A 21,001-nucleotide genomic window follows, 5' to 3' on the forward strand; every position below is an offset into this window, starting at 1 on the left:
CCTCCCCCGGTGTCGCTCAAATCCACCTAGCGTTCCGAAATCCCAGGAGTGGGGGCCTTCGACTGCCACCCTCAGGCCCCCTTGGCCGCTCCTCCCGGCCCTTGGGACTCGCCAGGGCTGTCCTCCCAACCCCTGCCCGCCGCTCCTCTAGGTCCCGGCCCCTCCTCCGGGGCCCTCCTCCTCCCTCGCCCCTCGCGCGCCAGGGTGGGAGCGGCGGCAGCTGGAAGAGAAGGGATGAGGTCATCCTCTCCCTCGGAGTCAGCTGGTGGAGGAGAGGAAGCGGGAGGAGGGAGCGCGCGCGAGGGGAGGAGAGGAATGTGCAGGTTCGAGGAGCGCCGCGGCGGCCGCTGCTGCTCCTGCTGCTGGCGGCGGCGGCGGCTCGGGCGGCAGCCGCGAAGCCGGGACGGCGAGGAGCGCGGGCGGCGGGCAGGGGCGCGCGCGGGGCGCCGCGAGCAGCTTGGCTCCGCGCAGGCAGCCAGGCGGCGCTCCTGCCGGCCCCAGGCGCGCCGCTAGCCCGGCCCAGCGCCCAGCCCGGCGGGCGGCGGGCGGCGGCGGGCGGCGGGCGAGCCAGCGCAGGAGCAGGAGGAGGGGGAGCCGCGCCGCCTGGGAGGGAAGCCGGGGCGAGGCGAGGAGGTGGCGGGAGGAGGAGACAGCGGGGAAAGGTGTCAGATAAAGGAGGGCTCTCCTCCGGTGTGGAGGCATCATGGCCGCTAAATCAGACGGGAGGCTGAAAATGAAGAAGAGCAGCGACGTGGCGTTCACCCCGCTGCAGAACTCGGACCACTCGGGCTCGGTGCAGGGATTGGCTCCGGGCTTGCCGTCGGGGTCGGGAGCCGAGGACGAGGAGGCGGCCGGAGGCGGCTGCTGCCCGGACGGCGGCGGCTGCTCGCGCTGCTGCTGCTGCTGCGCCGGGAGCGGCAGCACCGGGGGCTCGGGCGGCTCCGGCGGCGTCGCCGGCCCGGGCAGCGGCGGGGCGGGCTCGGCGCTGTGCCTGCGCCTGGGCAGGGAGCAGCGGCGCTACTCACTGTGGGACTGCCTCTGGATCCTGGCCGCCGTGGCCGTGTACTTCGCGGACGTGGGTACGGACGTCTGGCTCGCCGTGGACTACTACCTGCGCGGCCAGCGCTGGTGGTTCGGGCTCACGCTCTTCTTCGTGGTGCTCGGCTCGCTGTCGGTGCAAGTGTTCAGCTTCCGCTGGTTTGTGCACGATTTCAGCACCGAGGACAGCGCCACAGCCGCTGCTGCCTCCAGCTGTCCGCAACCTGGAGCCGATTGCAAGACGGTGGTCGGCGGTGGATCTGCAGCCGGAGAAGGCGAGGCTCGTCCTTCCACGCCGCAAAGGCAAGCATCCAACGCCAGCAAGAGCAACATCGCCGCGGCCAACAGCGGCAGCAACAGCAGCGGGGCTACCCGGGCCAGTGGCAAGCACAGGTCTGCGTCCTGCTCCTTCTGCATCTGGCTCCTGCAGTCACTCATCCACATCTTGCAGCTCGGGCAAATCTGGAGGTACTGTAATGGGTGGGGGAAGAGGGAGGCTTGCTGCTGCTACTACATCCCCACTGCTTTGCTTTTGCACGGAAATCTTTCAGGGTTGCTGTGGTAGTAACCCTAGCCACACTCTTCCAGTTTTTGGGGTTTCTTTTGAACTGGGGCTTGCATTTTTAAAATTTGCAATCTCAGTCTAGGGTGGGAGGGAAGTGAGAAGCAAGGAAAGGACAGCAAAGTGGTTTCGATCACCTCATCCCTTCTGTCTTCCCACTCTGCCTCACTGGCTTCTCGCTCTTCGCATGCCACAACCACCCCTCCCAATTTTTAGTGATATTGTTTCAGTGAGTAGGAGAGGATTCCTGTCACATGTTCTAAAATTCCTTTATTTTTATGTTGAATTTGAGGTGTGTGTTGCCATTTGGATGGTTTCTTTTGTTCCCTGGTGAAAAAAAATTGCTAATTTTAGTGAAATGGGAGTTGCTGCTGCTCAAAAGTACCCACATATTAATGATCACTGCTGAAGAAGTGCTTTGCTCAAAGTAAAGATCCTAATAAGCAAAAGACTTGTCATATATATATATATATATATATATATATATATATATCTCCGAGCATGAGTCAGTAAACTTTATGGGGCCCAGATTTACTTTTAGAGTGCCCTTTCTGATTATCTTACAATATCTCCATATGTAATTTCTCATATAACTACGAGCCTTTGGAAAAGGGGTGGGGCACCATGTTAACTTTAGTTGTACTTGGCATCTTCATTGGCTACTTTGTTACTTGTCATCTGGTCTACCAAGTGTTTTTACACAGGGATCACCTCAGTTATAAACTGGAATACAAGGCTAAACTTGGGCAGAGGGAAACCACCACTTGAACAGTCACTGCCTGGACTTAGGAGCAGAATGAAATAGTATGCTCAGGAATACATTCTTTTGACTTTTATATGTTACTAGCAGATTTCGAAGCAATATTTTACATCTATAAAAATTACTTGTGTGGAATCTATAGATTCAAATATCTCAGAGCTTTTTTCGGTTTTAAAATAACTTAGTAAATAGGTGGTATAAGTGAAACGAGGACAATTCCTAGAAAGTACACCAATATGGAACTGCACTCTGTGGTACTAGTGCTCTTTTTCAATTTTACTTGTAGCTATTTTTGTGATAAAAGATATGAGTTGTTGACTATGCCGAAGTATCCCCTGTGGAAACAACTCGGAGGATTTGTGGAATAGAACCACAAACTTCTTTTCATTTATGACGAACAACCATGTTTTCACCTGAGAAGAGCAAGTGTGGTAATTTCACAACATTTCCTGGGACCAGTGCTTTGTAAAGCTGACTGAACATTGCCATAGATGGTGCCCTTTCAGATTGTGAAACATTTTTTTTTTCAAGCAGATACTTTCTGGAAAAGTGATATTTGATATGCAGTCAGACAAATTGATGTTGGAAACCTTCATACATATTTTGGACTCAAAGTAACTTTTCGAAATGCTAGTTAAATATGATAGCTGTATTTCCCATGGATGACTGTTGGGAAGACATATAGCTTGATGCTCTTCAAGTATGATGAAGGACTTAAGTGCTTACTTTAATTATTGAAATTACTGAGTGGCTAGGATGCATCTGATTAGCATTTCTAATCTGATAATATGGTAAATTAAGCTTAACATCACATTTGTTAACTTTTTCAAACTTTATCAAGATTTGGAAATCACTTAATTTTAAGCACCTTTCAAGTTTCCAGACTTATGTAAATAATGCAAATACTTCTCTATCCTATTAACTGAAAAACTGTAACTTTTTAACAGATTGATACTTTATGAAAAATCTGATATTAAATTCTGTGAACTGAGGGAATCCTTTTAATTATAGTTGTGTTTACTATACCTTCTAAACCAAACATCTCCCCAGTTGAAAAATGATGCTTAATTTTCTCAGGGAATAGTATACAGAAAGTGAGAAATAATTAGGAAAAGATATGAGCCTAAAAACATATCAGAGAGACCAGAGCCACTGGGCCAACTTATCATACAGAAAAGTTATTGCAAAGGTAGGGAGTGGGGGTGGAGAGAGAAGGGATAGAAGGGTAAGGTTTGAATGCAGAAAGAAAACCACAGGCTGTCAGACAAATGCATTAACTGACCCCAGCACTTGGAGAAACTGTGGTCACACATTTCTATAGTATTTTCCTTAGAGAATTTGAAGTTAATACTGATAATGTGTGATCGTCTAGGAGGAATATTATAGTTGGAAGTATTATCAGATATAATATTCTGGAAATATTTGTCAACATTTTCAGAATAATGTATTTAGTAGATAAGTTTTAATTATCATCTAATCTAACTATTCTCAGATTCTGGTTAAGATATTTGGAGGATGCCAGAGTAATCTGGTGAAAGCATGATCTAAGACTAGTCAGCATCATTTTCTATTTATGAAGTATACTTTTCAAAAAAACCAAAACTTTAGCCTAATGTAGGACATTGGAAAGGGATAAGAAAGCTTATGGAACTTGACACTCAGATGCACTCTAATATGTTTCTATTTCTCTGAGTGTTGAATATTCATATGGAACTTTGGGGGAGTAGATGCATCTTTGATAATAAGCCGATGAAGTGCAACTCATCTCAGATTATTCTATTAGACTCACTATGATTCCTTAAATTAGAAGCATTCCTCCCTCTGCCTCTTCTAGCTTTTCTTTTCAATACATTATACACAAATATTTTAGAAACACCAGAGTACTGAGTGGTTCAAAGCACAGAGGTCATTATTCATGTTTTAACATGCTACTTTCTGGGATCAATAAAATAGATTTTAGCTAGGTTGGTAACTGCTTCTTGTGTTTCCATGAAATTCTAATTATTTTAGGGAAGGACCAGATTCTAAAAGCTTTCTGTAGATACAGTCTTTTGAAATAACATCAAAGCGTTTGCTTGTTTAGAAATAGCCATTGAAACATTGTGGATAAGATTTGCATGTATTTACACATAGGTCACAATGCAACTGCTAAAAGCAATGATACATATTCATTTTAATTAAAGTTTACTAATGGCAAATTAATGGCAGCTTTTAAAGTCGCAGGAGGTGATGCTGGGAAAGAGCTGTTTGAAATAATAAAGTGAGTTTTTGCTACCATGTGAAAAAAGCAATTATGACTTTAAAGAAACTGTGCCTGTGAATGAATGTGAAAGTACTTTCCTTTCTTATTTTTCTCATATGATTCCAGAAATTACCAAGAGTACAGTTCAGCCAGTGGCAATCACAAATTCCCTAAGAGAACAGTTTTTAGTCCTCATGCTTTTGATCAATTGCATCCAAATGTCTTTTTCCTTCAGAAATTATGAATTTTACTCTTAAAACTCTACCTGAATTTCTCCTATGTATGTATGTACATAGTTAATTGTTTTCTGGAAAATATGCACTTTGTAAATAATAAGTCAGTGGATGGTAGAGTGGGGAGCATTTTCACTATTCTTACTCTTTTGGGTTTTTGGGTTTTGTTTTTGAGTCTCCGTCATGAGAGTCATCTGGGAAAAATGTGAGGAAAATACAGTTTTTTTCTGCTCTTGTCATGTTTGCTATTCCAGAAGACACTGATTGTGTCCCATGTTCAAATAAGTTGGGAAAATGGTGGGTTAGACAAAGTTAAACAGATCTCTCTACAGCAGGACTTCTCAGAGCCTTTTATAACCTAAGGCACAGTTGTCAGTAAGCTTTTAAAGGCACATCTATTAAATATTTTTATAATGATGCATGCAAAGCACTCTGATAAACACACCATTCTTAAAACTGGCCAAACAAAAATAATAATTTTATTGGCACTTTAAAAATACACAAATTTTTTTTCTACTTTTTATGTCATCTACATTTTAAAACAACTTAAAAGGAAATTATTAGTATCTGTATATGTGAGAAAACTGTCTCAGAGAGGTTAAGTAACTGGCTTAACCTCTTGATAGGGTCACCCAACTATTATGTAGTAAAGTTAGGATTAAAAACAGGGCCCATTTTACCATACAGTCTATGCTTTTTCTGGCTGAATTAGCTACCTCCAAATGCCAACTTGGATAATAATGACAACAATGTATAAAAATAACAATTTACCTTCACTGCGGATGGCAAAGTGGGAAAGGGAGCTACAGTTTAGATGGATTAGGGGATCTTTCCACTGACACACCTGTAGGTAAACAGTAAAACAGAGACTTGAGCTCAGCTCTTTGAACTCTCAGTTCATTGCCTTACTTACTACACCATTAGGACATACTGAGATTGTTTCATTAAATCCTAACTAAGGAACATGATCTCGTAGTAGTTTTAATGATTCCATGGCATAATGTATGTGAATATGTGAAAAGTTATTTGCAAACGATAAAGAGGTTCTAGAGAAAAGGAATGGGTAGAAAAACTAGGGAGGATATAGGTTACACCTCTGACTATTGAAAAAGGTGGTTTCTGATTTTGAGTTAGTCCTGAATTCTGATATAGATTAGGCAAGATTGGTGCCATTTGCTGAGTTTATCAAATGGTTATTTTCTGCATATACGTGTTCCCTCTCTATACATATATATTAATCAGTCATTCAACATACACTGAGCACCTGCTATGTGCAAGGCACTGTGCTGGTTACTAACTATTCCAAGGTGAATAAAATATATATATTTCAAGGAATCTACTCTCTAATGGGGAAGACAGAAAAGTCAATAGACCATCTCAATAGAAGAAGATAAGCACCATGATAGAAACAGGAAACGCAAACCGCCTTGATGGTTCAGGTAAGACTCTCTGGAAGAGGGGATATCTGAGCAAAGGTTTGAGGGATGAGAAAAATCTGCTTTCTGAGTAAAGTGGGACATTGGCCTTAGAGCCCTGGATACAATGTGTAAAGGCAGAGAGGCAAGGCTGGTTAAGTGCATGCTCTACATATGGAGTGAGGAGGGAGAGTAGCTAGAGATGAAGACGAAGAACTAGTTGGGCTAGATAATGAAAGGAATTTAGATTGTATTTTGAAGGCCTGAAGGAGTCATGAAGGATTATAGGGGGTGAGGATTGTTAACAAACGTGTTAAAACACTGTTTTATTCAAAGGAATGGCAGAAAGTTGAAAGTTTCAGAGGCTATGTCATTCATCTCTGACTCAGTTATGTCTCTATCATTCATGGAAATCCATTGGCTTCACAGTGGGGAGTTGGATGTCATTGGCACATATAAATAGACCCATCATGATGGGAGAGTCATTTTTCAGAAAAACAAGTTGGTTGAAAGTTTTAATTATATTTATACTAAAGTAAATTATTGGCAAAACTTTCTTTGGTGTTACTATTTGAAGAGTTATTTTCTTAGGATACAGTAGTTTTTACTTTATTGAAAGTTAGGTCTTCTGATCCATAGAAATATATTCCTTGTGTTTATTAGTCACCTTTAACTGTCCAGAGAGCTTCTATGTTCTATTTCTTATTTGATCCTTTGAGTGATCTTGGAGGTACCACTTCTATTTTGCAGATGTGGAAATTGAGAGAGAGAATTTTAATTGTTTTCCTCTTTGGGTCATATATTTCTGGAGAGGTTTTAAGCTAGAACTTAAGACTGATATGGGAGGGGTGAAAGCAACATGGAAAATGACTGATGGTACTGAGGATGATGAGGTAGAAGAGTAGCCTGAAAGCTTGAGAACTCCGTAGTAAGTACTGAACAGTTATAACATGGAAGAGGCATTGGACTTTTGTGTAGGCCCCCTGGGACAAAATTGGTGGGACCTATAGGAAGAGATTTTGAATTGATGGAAGGAAGAATTTTTTTAGTAGTTGAAGATATCCGCAGATCAACTGGGCTTCCTTAGAAGGAGTGAGTTTCCCATCACTGGAGTGTCTAAGCATAGTCTGGAAAATTAGGTAGAGATGTGGTAGAGAGACTAACTCTCATACAGAGGATTGTACTAGAAGATCATCTTCCAGCTCTGAGATTTTGTAATAATCTCCATCATAACATGCTGCTCCAAACATAGTAGACTAACATTTGCTTTTTTGTGGATGAAAGAAGTAGAATGCATTTTTGTGCAACACTGCAATTGTGCCATTTTAATATCTATTCATTGGTTTATAGACTTAGTATCTTCTTCCCTGGAGTATCACAAATCCATATGCCATCCCTGAGTGCTGGCTTTGGCATCAAGCTCTCTGAGTTAACTGACAGGTATAAATCCACACACGATCAGACAGCTCCTTGTGCATTTACCTGGGTTTCTACATGAATTGGAATAATTTATGTATAAATCTCTGTGGTGGGTATATCTATGTGATATCTTTGCAATAACTAGTGCAAAGGTAAATTTCTTCCATTCACTTGAACTGTGAAGTGTTTACTTTACAAGGGTAAATATTTTTATACTTATTACTCCCCAACAGACTACCTTAATGGAACAGTTGAATGTGTAGCATCTATGTACATGTATACTATCAGTTTTGAACAATGTCTACAAATCCTTGGAGCAATAGCTTTGAAAGTCCCTGCTCAATCTCTTACAAAATGTTTCTTCATGATTGAGTATCCAAGCACACAACTTGCTAGTAAATATGTTTTATATGTTACAGTTCGAATGATGTAGTTCACCAATGGATTTAAGTAACACCAATTACTGTCTAACAAATAATGCACTGATTCTCCTTTACATGGACTTACTGGCTAATCTGATTAATACATTTCTTTGACTTATTTTAGAAATTTGTATGGAACACTTACTGGACCTCTGGAAGCAAGACTAGAGATTAGAGTTGGATTTATTTTTCTTATGCATTTTCACATAAAATGTTCAGTATGATACTGGTCATAAGTGAATGTTTTATCAGGTGTGATCTTGTAATGTGTAATTGTTGTTGGAATTTAGGGAAAATTATATTTAATAATGCTCTATAAGAAATATTCTCTTAAATGGCATTGCTTGATTCTGAATGCCATAACAAGTGACTTCATCCCAACAACATGATTGTGTCCTTGGTAAGTGACAGCATGGCTGATCAGGAAGAAAGACCATGGGCAAGTTCTCATGAAGTTAGTCTAGTGGTTGTGGAACTTAATGTAAAAGAATATATACTCAGTGAATATCTATGGATCTGTGAATAGAACTCAGGCACTATTCTTTCTTCTTGATGAAAGTGTAGCTAAACTTGCTACTTTGTAGCTTCTCTGAGATTCTAATGGTGTGGTGAATCAGAAAAGGTGCAATGTCTTCTGGGAGGGATAGGAAAAATCACCCCAGCTCTTTTTTTAGATTACTAGTGTTGGGAAAATAGGGGTACATTTTGTGAAGTGCTAGTCACCCTCTGAGAAAAATGCAGCTAGAAGCCCAGCTTTGTATTCCTGTTTTTGCTGATAGAATAGTCAGGGTGAAGAAGCTATCTGATAGATATTTTTCATTGAATTCTTACCTATACTTGACTGTCTGAGAATATACTTATATATGGAAGGAGTATTGGCATTTTTTATGCTTTAGTCTACTCAAAACGCTTGCAGCCTCCACTGTTACTACCACCACCACCATCATCACTGTAATTCTTATCATCATAAAACGTCGATTCCACATCTAGTATACGTATAGAACTGATACAGATTGCTGATTGTAGGAGAAACTGGAGAAGGATTAAAAGGACAATGAATCAGTCCAGAAACCCCTGAGGTGGTCTGAGTGATACCGTTAGGTCTTTTTTAACCCTAAAATAGACAGAGAGGGTCATAGTTAGAGTGTCAGTGATAGAGCTTATTTAAAGAGGCATCTGTTCTTTTGGGAACTGGACTAAATGTGGGGTATCAGAAAAAATGATTTGGTCTCCCATAGCAGCAGATTCCAGGCAGGCTATCTGACTGCCCAGGGTCATGCGCCATTGTAGGTGTAGATGACACACACGGCCCAGCTCCTGGAGCCTCACAGACTAGGTCTTCTTTTGGTTTCCTCTTTCTGGGTCTTAATTTTCTCTCTGTATGATGTGATTGGTTAAAAATAATATCCTAGGTTCTTTCCAGGTCTAAAGTTCTGATTCTGCTCTTATTATACATTCTTTTCACTTGCGTAGTACCTAGGGTGTATGCACTAGAATGTTTACAGGTGTTCTAAGGCCACTGTTGTAGGCTTTCTCTGTTTATGTAAGTCCAAGGGGATATACAAGGGACTTTCCAGGGTTGATAATATTAGTGTCTAAACTCCCAGGAACTGGCATGATTCATACATAGAGAGTCTTAAATATATTCATATAATGCAATTAATCTTATGTTATTTCCAAATTTTAGCTATAATCAAATAAAACAATTTTCATTAAAAACACATATCTATGTATTCAAAATGATGTCAAAAGTCTTCCATGTCACTGATTCTAAGATATATACCATATAGACTGGAGAAGCCAAAATTACCATCTAGATTTCATGTGGTAAGGTATGCACAGCTGGAGTGCTGTGGTTAAGAAATAAGAACAACGCTTCACAGGCTTGAAAGAACTATTCATTATTTCAATGAGAAAATGGTTGCCAGAGCTAGATTTGCTTTTAAATTAAAAGCTTGTCTTGGGTTACACTGCCACTGATTTAATATGCTGAAAATTGGATTTAAACTCTATACAAAGATACAACATCCAGGCCTATCCTTGTTAAAAATAGGGATATGGTGCACTCTGCTAGAACAGAGCATTGCATTAGCCTTCCCTGAGAATCCCCTGGGGATAGGAATTCGCTGGATTCTAGGTTCTTAGAAATCTGATGTGAAGCTGAACGATTTTTAACCCCATGCCAACATTTCAGATTTTAAAATTTTAAAAACCTTAAGCATCTGTTTTCAAATTATCTGAACAAAGTATGTCAAACTATTTTCTCATCTTTATGATTCATAAGTAGGCTGTTTGAATCAGTTCTACTTCTTTTGTTTAATTTATACACATGCCATATTTCCCTGTTGGGGAATCCTTTTATACAAACAGAGCAGTGGGTATTGTGTGGGGTGAGTAACGATGAGTCAAAGAGAGAGTCATGCACATATAGAAGTAGGATCTATAGTGAACACCACTTGAAAAAGACTTGAGATGACTGGTTTGACTTCCCCTCAAGTCCACTCTATTTAAGAAGGACAGAGTTGCCTTTCTGAATCACTAATCTGACAGATTTCATCCATGTGAAAGCAGTCTGACTTCCTTTTTCTGCAGCACAGATAATAGTCATGAATAAAGATCTCAGTCTGGGGCTGAATTCTTTACTTTTCAGGGTTTTTTTGTTTTGTTTTGTTTTGTTTTGTGGCAGAGAGTCAATAATCAAAGCAAAGGTAGCAATTGTAACAATAACAGCGACTAAATGATTCCCTATAACTTCTATCATTAATTCATGGCATAGTCACTGTATCAGTATGACAGTAACAATGAGGAAATGATCCCTTAGTGAGGCAAGGAAAGGATTTGTAAAGGCTTTTTTGTTTTGATAGACTTTCAGCTCGTGAATTAACTTCCTGTTTTACAAGAGTAAAATTAATAACAGTCCATTTTTAAAATATAGGCTAATTCCAGAAGACAGTCTCAAACAGTTTATACTACCTGAATTTGTCATTATAACACAAATTAAGAGGCACGTCTCCATAAAGTTTTATATTTCTAGGAAATCTACTACCCTTAAGAGTGGCAGTCACAAATATGTATCTTTGGGATTTTTTTCCTGATGGGGTGATGGCTAGGTTTGAAAACTTGAATTCTAGAGGGGTGTGGGTTTCTTTACCCCATCCTAAGGAAAGCACGGATATTAGTTGAGTTCTTACTTCTGAAAAGTCATAAACAGTTACAATTATTTAAGGATATAATATCTACCTACGTTGAAATAAGGCTGGAATCAAATGAGAAAGAGGGAGGAAGCCTGAAGGTTTTATCTAACAAGCATGTCCAAATACTCTAGAAAATATCATAGTGTTGCATTCTCTAATCTGCTAATAGGAGTGTAGCGTGTTGTCCATAAGGCATGCATCTGTTAGCTAGTGGAAGAAAAATTTATCCCTGAGAGAAATGAACAAAAAGAAAGAATTGTATTCCACAATCAGAGAGCAGATTTTCAGTTCTTAGAAGGAGTAGGAAAATCGTACTGACCTCCATTTTGAGATACAGCACAGCTAAGCTTCAAGCGGGGCTTCACCAGCCAGCTCAAGCTCCTGTTAGATGAGTTTGTTCCGGGGCAAAGAAAGAAAAGCTTGAGTCATGATAATGGTCAGGTTTATGAGGTCAACTTGATATATATTTATTTGATTTTTATAGATTAACTGGGTGCAGGTACAGTTGTGTTACATGGATGCATTGTGTAGTGGTGAAGTCTGGGCTTTTAGTGTACCTGTTACCCAAAGAGTGAACATTGTACCTAATAAATGGCATTTCATTCCTCATGCCCCTTCCACCCTCCCACCTTTCAAAGTCTTCAGTGTCTGTAATTCCACTCTGTATGTCCGTGTGTACCCATTGTTTAGCTCTCACTTATAAGTGAGAACATGTGTTCTTTGAGTTTCTGTTTAGGTCATTTCACTTAGGATAATGACCTCCAGTTCCATCCAGTTGCTGCAAAAGTCATGATTTTACTCTTTTTAATGGCTGTATAGTATTCCATGTTCTATGTACTACATTTCCTTTATCCGGTCTGCTATTGATGGGTATTTAGGTTGATTCTATACCTTTGCTATTGTGTATGGTGCTGCAGTGAACATACACACACATTTGTTTTTATGATAGAACGATTTGTATTCCTTTGGGTATATACCCAGAAATGGGATTGCTGGGTCAAATGGTAATTCTATTTTTAGCTCTTTGAGGGGTTGCCACACTGCTTTCCACAATGTTTGAACTAATTTAGACTCCTACCAGCAGTGTATAAAAGCATTCCCTTTTCTCTGCAACCTCACGGGCATCTGTTATTTTTTGACTTTTTAATAATAGCCATTCTAACTGGTGTAAGATGGTACTCATTGTGATTTTAATTTGCATTTCTCTGATGATTAGTCATGTTGAGCATTTTTTTCATATGTCTGTCGGCCGCTTATATATCTTCTTTTGAAAAATGTATTGAGAGCACCAGCAGGGTCAGCAGTTTGTGCGTGTTTGACTGAGAATTTTGTGTTATCAGAAGTGAACAGGAAGTCAGAGTCCAGAGGGTGAAGGCCAAAGCACATTATCACAGGTGGGGCCAAAGCACATCATCCCAAACCTGGGAATCCAAACAAAGGCCCGAAATAAGCTTACTAATTGAAGAGGTGGGTGAGACTCTGAAATCAAGGACATCAAGACAGTAAACCATGCCCATGCTTCAAAAGGTAAAACTGAGGAGAAATTTGTTGGATTTATATTCACAATAGACCTACTTCTGTTCCTACTGAGGGGAGGGCAGAGAGCTGGGACTGCAGACAGGTTCTCACTCAGGCACGTCGACTGCCTGCAAGCTCATGAGCAACTTATCTGTTAAAGCACCACCTGGTCACTGATCAGTTGCTGAGAATAGAATGACTAAAATAAGCAGCCAGTGATAGCCCCTTTATTCATGGACTCCACAAACATCTGCTTAGGATTATACTAAGGAAAATACATTAAAATAATATGCTTTCAAAAAGTCTACTCATTAGGAAAGGAGCCTAGTCATGGGCATCGCCCGCAAATGTCTTTGTGACGATGTGCCAAGGACGGAGCTGTGGCCTTGTTACTGAAGGTGGACTCTGCAAACCCAAACTGTCAGCATCTCTTGGGAGCTTCTCAGACATGCAGAATCTCAGGCCCAACCTAGCTCTGCCAAATCGCCACCAGCGTTGTAGCAAGATGCCCAGGTGATTAGTATGCACGTTAGAGTTTGAAAAGCATGGAGCAACTACTGCTGCTACAGGGGAGGGAAATTTAAGCTCAAATGGTCAGGAAAGGCTAATCTGAGCTGGATGTTAATGGGAAATATGGTTGCTCCAGATATTTGTAACTGGCTTTCTCACCAAACACCTAGTATGAGCTGGGTTATATAGCAAGTGTAGTATAGCAAGGGTTGTTGCTTAGAAACTTAACAGAGATAGGTGCATTCATACACACACAAATGAATCTCCTTATAGACAATGCTTTAAGCAAAATGTGAAATGTTTTGATTGGCAAAAGAAGTGAAAGATTTAAATCTTTATTAAAAGTCCATTATTGGCTGGGTGCGGTGGCTCACGCCTGTAATCCCAGCACTTTGGGAGGCCACGGTGGGCGGATCATGAGGTCAAGAGATCGAGACCATCCTGTCCAACATGGTGAAACCCCCTCTCTACTAAAAATACAAGAATTAGTTGGGCGTGGTGGTACACACCTGTAGTTCCAGCTACTCTGGAGGCTAAGGCAAGAGAATCGCTTGAACCTGGAAGGCAGAACTTGCAGTGAGCCGAGATCGCGCCACTGCACTCCAGCCTGGTGACAGAGCTTCATCTCAAAAAAAAAAAAAAAAAAAAAAAAAGTCCATTATTTTATGGTTTTATGTTGCAGAACCAGTCTCTAAGAAAATAATTAAGCACATTGACTGCCTGCCTCTCACAGTATTATGCAGTATTCATTTGGGCATTAGGACAGGAGTCATCAAAGTGGACAGGAGGTGGTGAGAGAGTGACCAGGCCTTCCCAACAGTGGTGGATGCTGAGGGAACCACTGGCTTCAGAGTAACCAGACACTGAGAATAGAGAGTGAAGAGCTCTCACCAAGACATGATAGTGGTTATCTTTGCTCAGAGAAGTGGAGTGGGCTGGTTCTGGGCTTATTTTTATATTTTTCTGAAAAAGAAGTAGTGAGGGTAGACAAAGTTTGTGTATGCTGGATGGATGGAAGGGATAGTGGAGAGTGAGGCTGGGTTTCTGAACATTCCTCTGTCTTAGTTTTTAATCTCCTAGACTGAAGAGCCTCTGAATCTACATGGAGAAAGAACTGAGATAGGGACTGAGGAAAATTGAACTGGGACCCCAGGCGTGAAGGACCAAGCCACAGCCAGGAGTTAGCTGCGTGTTTAGATAAAACAATACAGAAAGAGTTCTGGTGAACAACCTGTTCCCTGCAATTCCCCTCCCCTCAGTGACCCCTGAGGCCCACAAGGCACAGGTTTACTGTAATGAGAAATAGGATGGCTCAGCTTGATGGCATACTTCACCATTTGTCTTCCTACATGAGAAATGTAATATTCAACAATATGACAAGACATGCAGTGTCTATAGTTTAGAATAAAGGGATAATGAGAATGGTACCTTATAAAATGTATATTCGTGTAGACATGTTATTGATTTCCTTATTTCACATTAAACAAGATAGAAACAGATGACCTTCCCAGAAATGCCTCTTTTCAAAGTATTAGTTTTCTGATTTTCCTTTCATGTAACAGCTGGTGTTGCTACACTATCACTTTTCTTGCTAGGGTTCCCTCCCCCATCTGTGTGCTGGGAGGTGATCGTTTGGTTCAGTGTTCTTTTTTTTTTTTTTTTGAGACGGAGTCTCGCTCTGTCGCCCAGGCTGGAGTGCAGTGGCCGGATCTCAGCTCACTGCAAGCTCCGCCTCCCGGGTTTACGCCATTCTCCTGCCTCAGCCTCCCAAGTAGCTGGGACTACAGGCGCCCGCCACCTCGCCCGGCTAGTTTTTTTTTTTTGTACTTTTTAGTAGAGACGGGGTTTCACCGTGTTAGCCAGGATGGTCTCGATCTCCTGACCTCGTGATCCGCCCGTCTCGGCCTCCCAAAGTGCTGGGATTACAGGCTTGAGCCACCGCGCCCGGCCCAGTGTTCTTAAATGTTTCCATGGAGAGTTACTAAGTTAATTTTTCTAAGTCTCCTCTTTCAGTAGGTGTGGTCACCCCACATGGCTTTCCATATGGTTGCTACTATCCACCTGTGCCCGCTGAGCACTTGAAATGGGCTGGTCCCTATTGAGATGTGTTCTAAGTGTCAAATACCCAAGGGATCTTAAAAGACTTGATATGAAAAAAAGATAATATCTATCTTATTATTTTTATTCTGATTTCATGTTGAACCAATAATGTTTTGGATATACCAGGTTAAATAAAAAATATATGATGAAAGTTAATTTTACTTGTTGTTTTTTACTTTATAAATATGGCTACCAGAAAATTAGAATTGTGTGTGTGGCCTGCATTATTCTATTCTATTGGACATTGCTAAGCTAGATGATGTCAGAGCTTTTTGAGGAGTGAGAAGAGGGAAATCCAAAGTGAAATGTTTCAAAATACTATACGAGAATTTACTAGAAGTTACCAGGGAAAGGGCAGTGAGTTATTTTGCTGCTGAGGCAGGTTTACTTAATGAATTTTGCAAATAAGATTAGCTGCTGGTAAAAATGGACTCTTTAGGAGACAAAATACCTAATATGAGTAAAGCTCATTGCCTTCCCTGCTTCCTGCCTTGCTTAAGGCTGAGCAACACGCTGTGCTTATTTGGTAGATTAATAAGTAGTATTTGATGATGATGATAAGGAGTAAATCTTTGTAAGTGCCATTGTAGCTTGCCATGCACATTCGTTCTATTAAACCATCCGATCTTCTCATCAGGCTCCCAGGGTAGGTATTATTGCTATTCCCATCTGAGGATGAACCAGCTGAGGTTCAGAGAGGGCAGGAGACTTGCTCAAGTGCACATAGCTACCAAGTAGCAAGTGCCTGGGCTCACTTTCATGACTTTTGTTTCCAAATCTCATGCTTTTCCTGCTCTTTCCCGCTGTATCTTACTATTCCAAGGTTAATCCAAGACTCACCTGGAGAAGCATTTCTTGACCTTTCAGATTGTGCTAAAAATGGTAATGAGTTCAATTTTACCATGATATCAATGAGAACTAATTAAGACCAATTATGGGTTTTTCCGCTGACCACCAGGGTGACCACCAGCTGTTGGCGTCAAATTTGAGTCTTCACTTAATGCTGTTAAATTCTCAACTATAAAATGTTGGGTGGGAGTTAAATCAGATCATTTCCAGAATTTTTCTAGTTCTGTAGTTCTATGTAAACTGTCACCTAAACAGAGAATATCAATTCTTTTTATATACCTTATTGAATATCTACATGTGGACTGATATTCACATTTTATTGACCTGGGCTAGATTTCTGATAAACTGCTTCTGGGATTGATACGTCACACATATTTCAAACATGGAGACTACAGGTCAATTTTATCTAAAATGTGTCAAATTCATTTGATACCTACTGGTAAAATACATGTTATTTCCACTGGGAAATGCATAGTACTAAAGAATGCTAAGTAGGTTCCATTCCCATGTGAATAGTATATCATTAGCTTGTATTTATATCCTCATTTTGTATGTAGCCATGCTTTGCATATACTAGCAGCATTCCACCCCACATATGTTCATGAATTATGAATTCTACTACAAGCATGCAAGGCAAAGCCCCTCCGCCAGTCACATCTCTCTCTCTCTCTCTGAGGCCACTAGGATTTGTATCTATGTGACATACTTCAGACTGAACTCCTAAGACCTATCTCAGAGGACCAACTGTAACAGTCCAGCATAGGCAAGTGCTAGAAGATTCATCATTCTCGAATGCGTGCAATTCAAAATTTTCAGTATCAGATACGGCTAGTTTTTGTATAAACAATTCCAAATGTTCATTTCGAAAAATCAAAAGAATTCCCTTGTTCCCATTCAAAAGATGCTTCTCAAAAGTGGATATGACTTGCGTTGAAAGGGCTCACCGACTTTAATCCAGTCCTTATTTTAATTTTTTTGGAGCATTCCATTAATAACTGTGCAGTATCATTTTTCTTTTAGGTAAATGATTTTATTGCAAAGTATGGGTTTTTTGGAGAGACTAGGTGGTTTCTAAATATGTTTTTTGAAGTTCATGGCATAAAAGTTGGTTCTAATTTACTTAGATTTTTGATACTAATATGCTATAAGAAACATGAAAATCTATAGCACTGATTTTTTTCATGGTTTTCTTCCATATATACATGTGATCATGTAGTTACATAGGTTAGGATGTATTGGAAACAGCAGATATGATTTAATGAAACTCAGGTACTGTGGAGTGAAAATGCCTTCACTCATTCATTTAGTAAATATTTACCAAGCATTCACTATGAGCAGGCTCTGAGCACGCACAAGTTGTCCAAATGTGCTCTCTGACTTCAGGGAATTCACTGTCCTGCAAAAGTCTGCCATTTGTAACTGTTTATACCTCAAAGGTGCCCTGCATTATCAGCAAGGGCAGAGAGAACGCAGGCTGGGAAGGGACTCCTGCTGGGAAGGTTTCACAGAGGTAGGAGCTTTTAAATGGGACTTAAGAGAATGTTAAGCAGAAAAAAAAGAATGGGCAAAGATGTCTTCTGCTGTGTTGTGTGGAGGGCTGAAATGGAAGGGGAGAGGGAGAGAAGGACAGCAGATGAGAAGGGAGTTTGGGGCCAAACTAATCAGCAACTTGGGTGCTCTCTTAAGGCATCTGAAGTTGACCGCATTGGGGAATGGAGAGCATTGAGTGTCAGGGGAGGCTCACAGGCCACACTCAGTCATGTATTTTCAAACAGTTTCCTTTTCAAAGTGGGAAAGAATGAATTGCAGTTTGAAAATATTGGAGAAAGAAGTCTCCTGTACTCTTCAGAGGTGGGGAAAAGGAAGTGTGAGTGAGGGGTGGACTTGAAAAATCTTCTGAGCTTTAAAAGGCTCCATAATGAGTGGAGTGAAAGCACTTAAGTGGGCTTGACTGAGTTCTTTCTAAAGATTCTGGTAGTACTGGTTAAGAACTCTACTTAATGAATTATTGGAAAAGGCATAAACATAAACAGAGTTGGGAGCATGTTAAATAAAGATGCTCTGTAAATGCAGTCTGGGCAATTAAAAAAGATTTACCAGAGTAAAGCTAAATACAGTATAGTGGATAATTAATGAGCCTGTGACAACTCAGTAATAACTATCCTGAACTTTTACAATGGTGCATGAACATGTGTGCAAGTCAGAGGGAGGGTTTGTTTTCACAATCAGCTCCAGTTAGCTAGGAAATTTCTCGACAGAAGTTAATTAGGGATTCCTGGTGATGGAGCCTGCTGCTAAACCAACCTCCTGTGCCAAAGGTAACTGACTTTGCCATTCATTCATGGGTTTCTTGTTGAGCCTAAAGGGAGTTTGGTTGTAAATTTGATTCTCCCTTTTCTCGGTTCCCTAAGCTGTCACTGTAGCACGTATTTTGACTTTAAGTAGGGCTTACCTTTCTTACTTTAAGAAATGAACTTCTGTTTGTTTTATAGGCAGGTGAATTCCACCCTGGGAAAGACCTCTGTAGGTGAGCTATAGGTTCTTGACTGGTCCAGGGAATTCAAATTATTAGGATGTGCTAAATTCTCTGTCTTTGATACTTTGGGAACATGGGTTAGAAACTGCTCAGTAAATATTCTTCAGAAAATGGTACTTTTGAGACCCCGGCCCCTTTTATTTCAGTATATCTTCATTTGAGAAGTTTTTGGTTTACAGAAAAATTGAATGGAAAGTACAGAAAGTTCCCATATGCCCTCTTCCCCTTCTCCCACTCACCATTCCAGTTTCCCCTATTATTAACATCTTGCATTAGTATGGTACATTTGTTACAATTGATGGAAAATATTGATACATTATCATGAACTAAAGTCCATAGTTTACATTGGGGTTCACTTGTTGTGTTTTAAATACGTGTATGATGACATGTATTTATCATGAAGTATCATGCAGAATAGTTTCATTGCCGGAAACCTCCCTTGTGCTCTACCTATTCACCCTCCCTCCATCCCCAGAAACTCCTGGCAATGACTGATGTTTTTGCTGTCCAAAGTTGTGCCTTTTCCAAAATGTCATGTAGTTGGAGTCATATAATATGTAGCCTTTGCGGATTGTCTTCTTTCACTTAGCAGTATGCATTTAGGATTCCTCCATATCTTTTGTGGCTTGACAGCTCATTTCTTTTTAGTGCTCAATAATATTCTATTGTCTGGATGTACCACAGCTTGTTTATCACTTCACCTACTGAAGGACATCTTGGTTGCTTCCAAATTGTGGCAACTATGAGCAAGGCTGCCATAAACATCTGTATGCAGGGTTTTGTGTGGACATAAGTTTTCAATTTATTTGAGTAGATACCAAGTAGCATAATTGCTGGATTATATGGGAATAGTGCATTTAGTTTTGTAAGAAACTACCAAACTGTCTTCCAAAGTGGCTGCACCATTTCACATTCCCACACTTACCAACTTCTGAGCACCCACCCTGTGCCAAATGACCCTATGTTGGGGAACAGATTAGTGAACCAGGGCACACGATGTTCTTCTAGAAAGAGTTAAGATACTGTGAACTTGTCCAAGTTACAGACACGCTAAAATTAGGGAGTAGTTGGCTATTTAGAATTTATGCTTTATAGTACAGATCACGTAATTATGCTTGATGAGAAATGCATAAAATAATAAAAATTTAAATTACTGTAAAAGATCATATTTATTCCAGTGATTAGGTAGTTCTATGGAATTATTCTGCTGGACACGTAGACATTGAGTTCTGGTACCAACTCACTAGATTCACATGGGGGAAATAAAAAACTATTGGAACAAAACTTATAATTATCAGTAGAATTATTACTTTACAAATGTAATTATGAGGTAAATAATTTTTATGTTACAGAAAAAAGGCACACCACAAATACAACATTACACATACACACACACACACACACACACACACACGCACCCCTTTGATGTACTTTGGAGCTCTGCCTGAGAGTTGGACAGTTGCCCTGGGGTGGCAGCCTGATTCACTCACCTCTGCTCCGCTTGGGCTCCGCCTCTGATGGACCTGAAGGGAAACTGTATATATAAATGGCAGAAAATCTTCTTTTCAAAAAATCTTTTAAAAGACCTTGCCAGAATCTGTATTTAAATTGTTACAGTATTAGCTAGGATTGAGCTGAATTATTTTTGTAATTTTTAAAAGCAGATAATGAATTAAAAATTTCATCCTCATTTGTTTGACTAAAGCCAACAAATAAGATGGCCATGTTAATAATTTTTGGCCTAAATTATATAGTCAGATAATTTTCTTGTTTACTTTGTACTGCATAGAAACAACTTTGGTGTCAAATATCAGTGTCAAATATCAAAGCAGTAGAAATGTCTTTTCGTTTTGCATAAAAATTTGTTTCAATCTGTGTTCCCAAATTTGTTAATATATCTTAAGCTTTTTTTGGTTTTAAAATTTTATACAAATATCTGTGAAACTGAAAATTTTGCATGATGCCTTATGACTATTCTAGTAAGGCTGAGAATGACACTAAAACCTTATTAAATTAATTAAACATAATCAGTATTCTACTGGTTGAAGCCTCTTAGCTTTGAAAGGGATTGAGACTTTTACCTCTGAGGAGCGAAAAATAATTTGTAAGTCTGTTGATTAGAATTGAATGACTTGTGAATAGTCAGTATGTGAGCATATCTTTCTTTCTGTTTTTGGAATTAGCACATGTTTAAGAATCACGT

At 40.3% G+C, this 21,001-nt stretch overlaps 1 protein-coding gene across 1 annotated transcript in view; it reads left to right on the top strand.

The window, feature by feature from the left end:
• The first annotated feature begins 543 nt into the window (after positions 1-543).
• The window catches only part of XKR4 (XK related 4), a 412,555-nt gene continuing 392,097 nt past the window's right edge, over positions 544-21,001 (top strand). Inside the window, exon 1 of the mRNA XM_028852677.2 lies at positions 544-1,506. Within this exon, the coding sequence (XP_028708510.2) occupies positions 704-1,506 (803 nt within the window). The 5' untranslated portion in view covers positions 544-703. The remainder of the gene's footprint in view (positions 1,507-21,001) is intronic.

Source organism: Macaca mulatta, chromosome 8, assembly GCF_049350105.2.
Source record: "Macaca mulatta isolate MMU2019108-1 chromosome 8, T2T-MMU8v2.0, whole genome shotgun sequence".
NCBI classification, from domain to species: Eukaryota; Metazoa; Chordata; class Mammalia; order Primates; family Cercopithecidae; genus Macaca; species Macaca mulatta.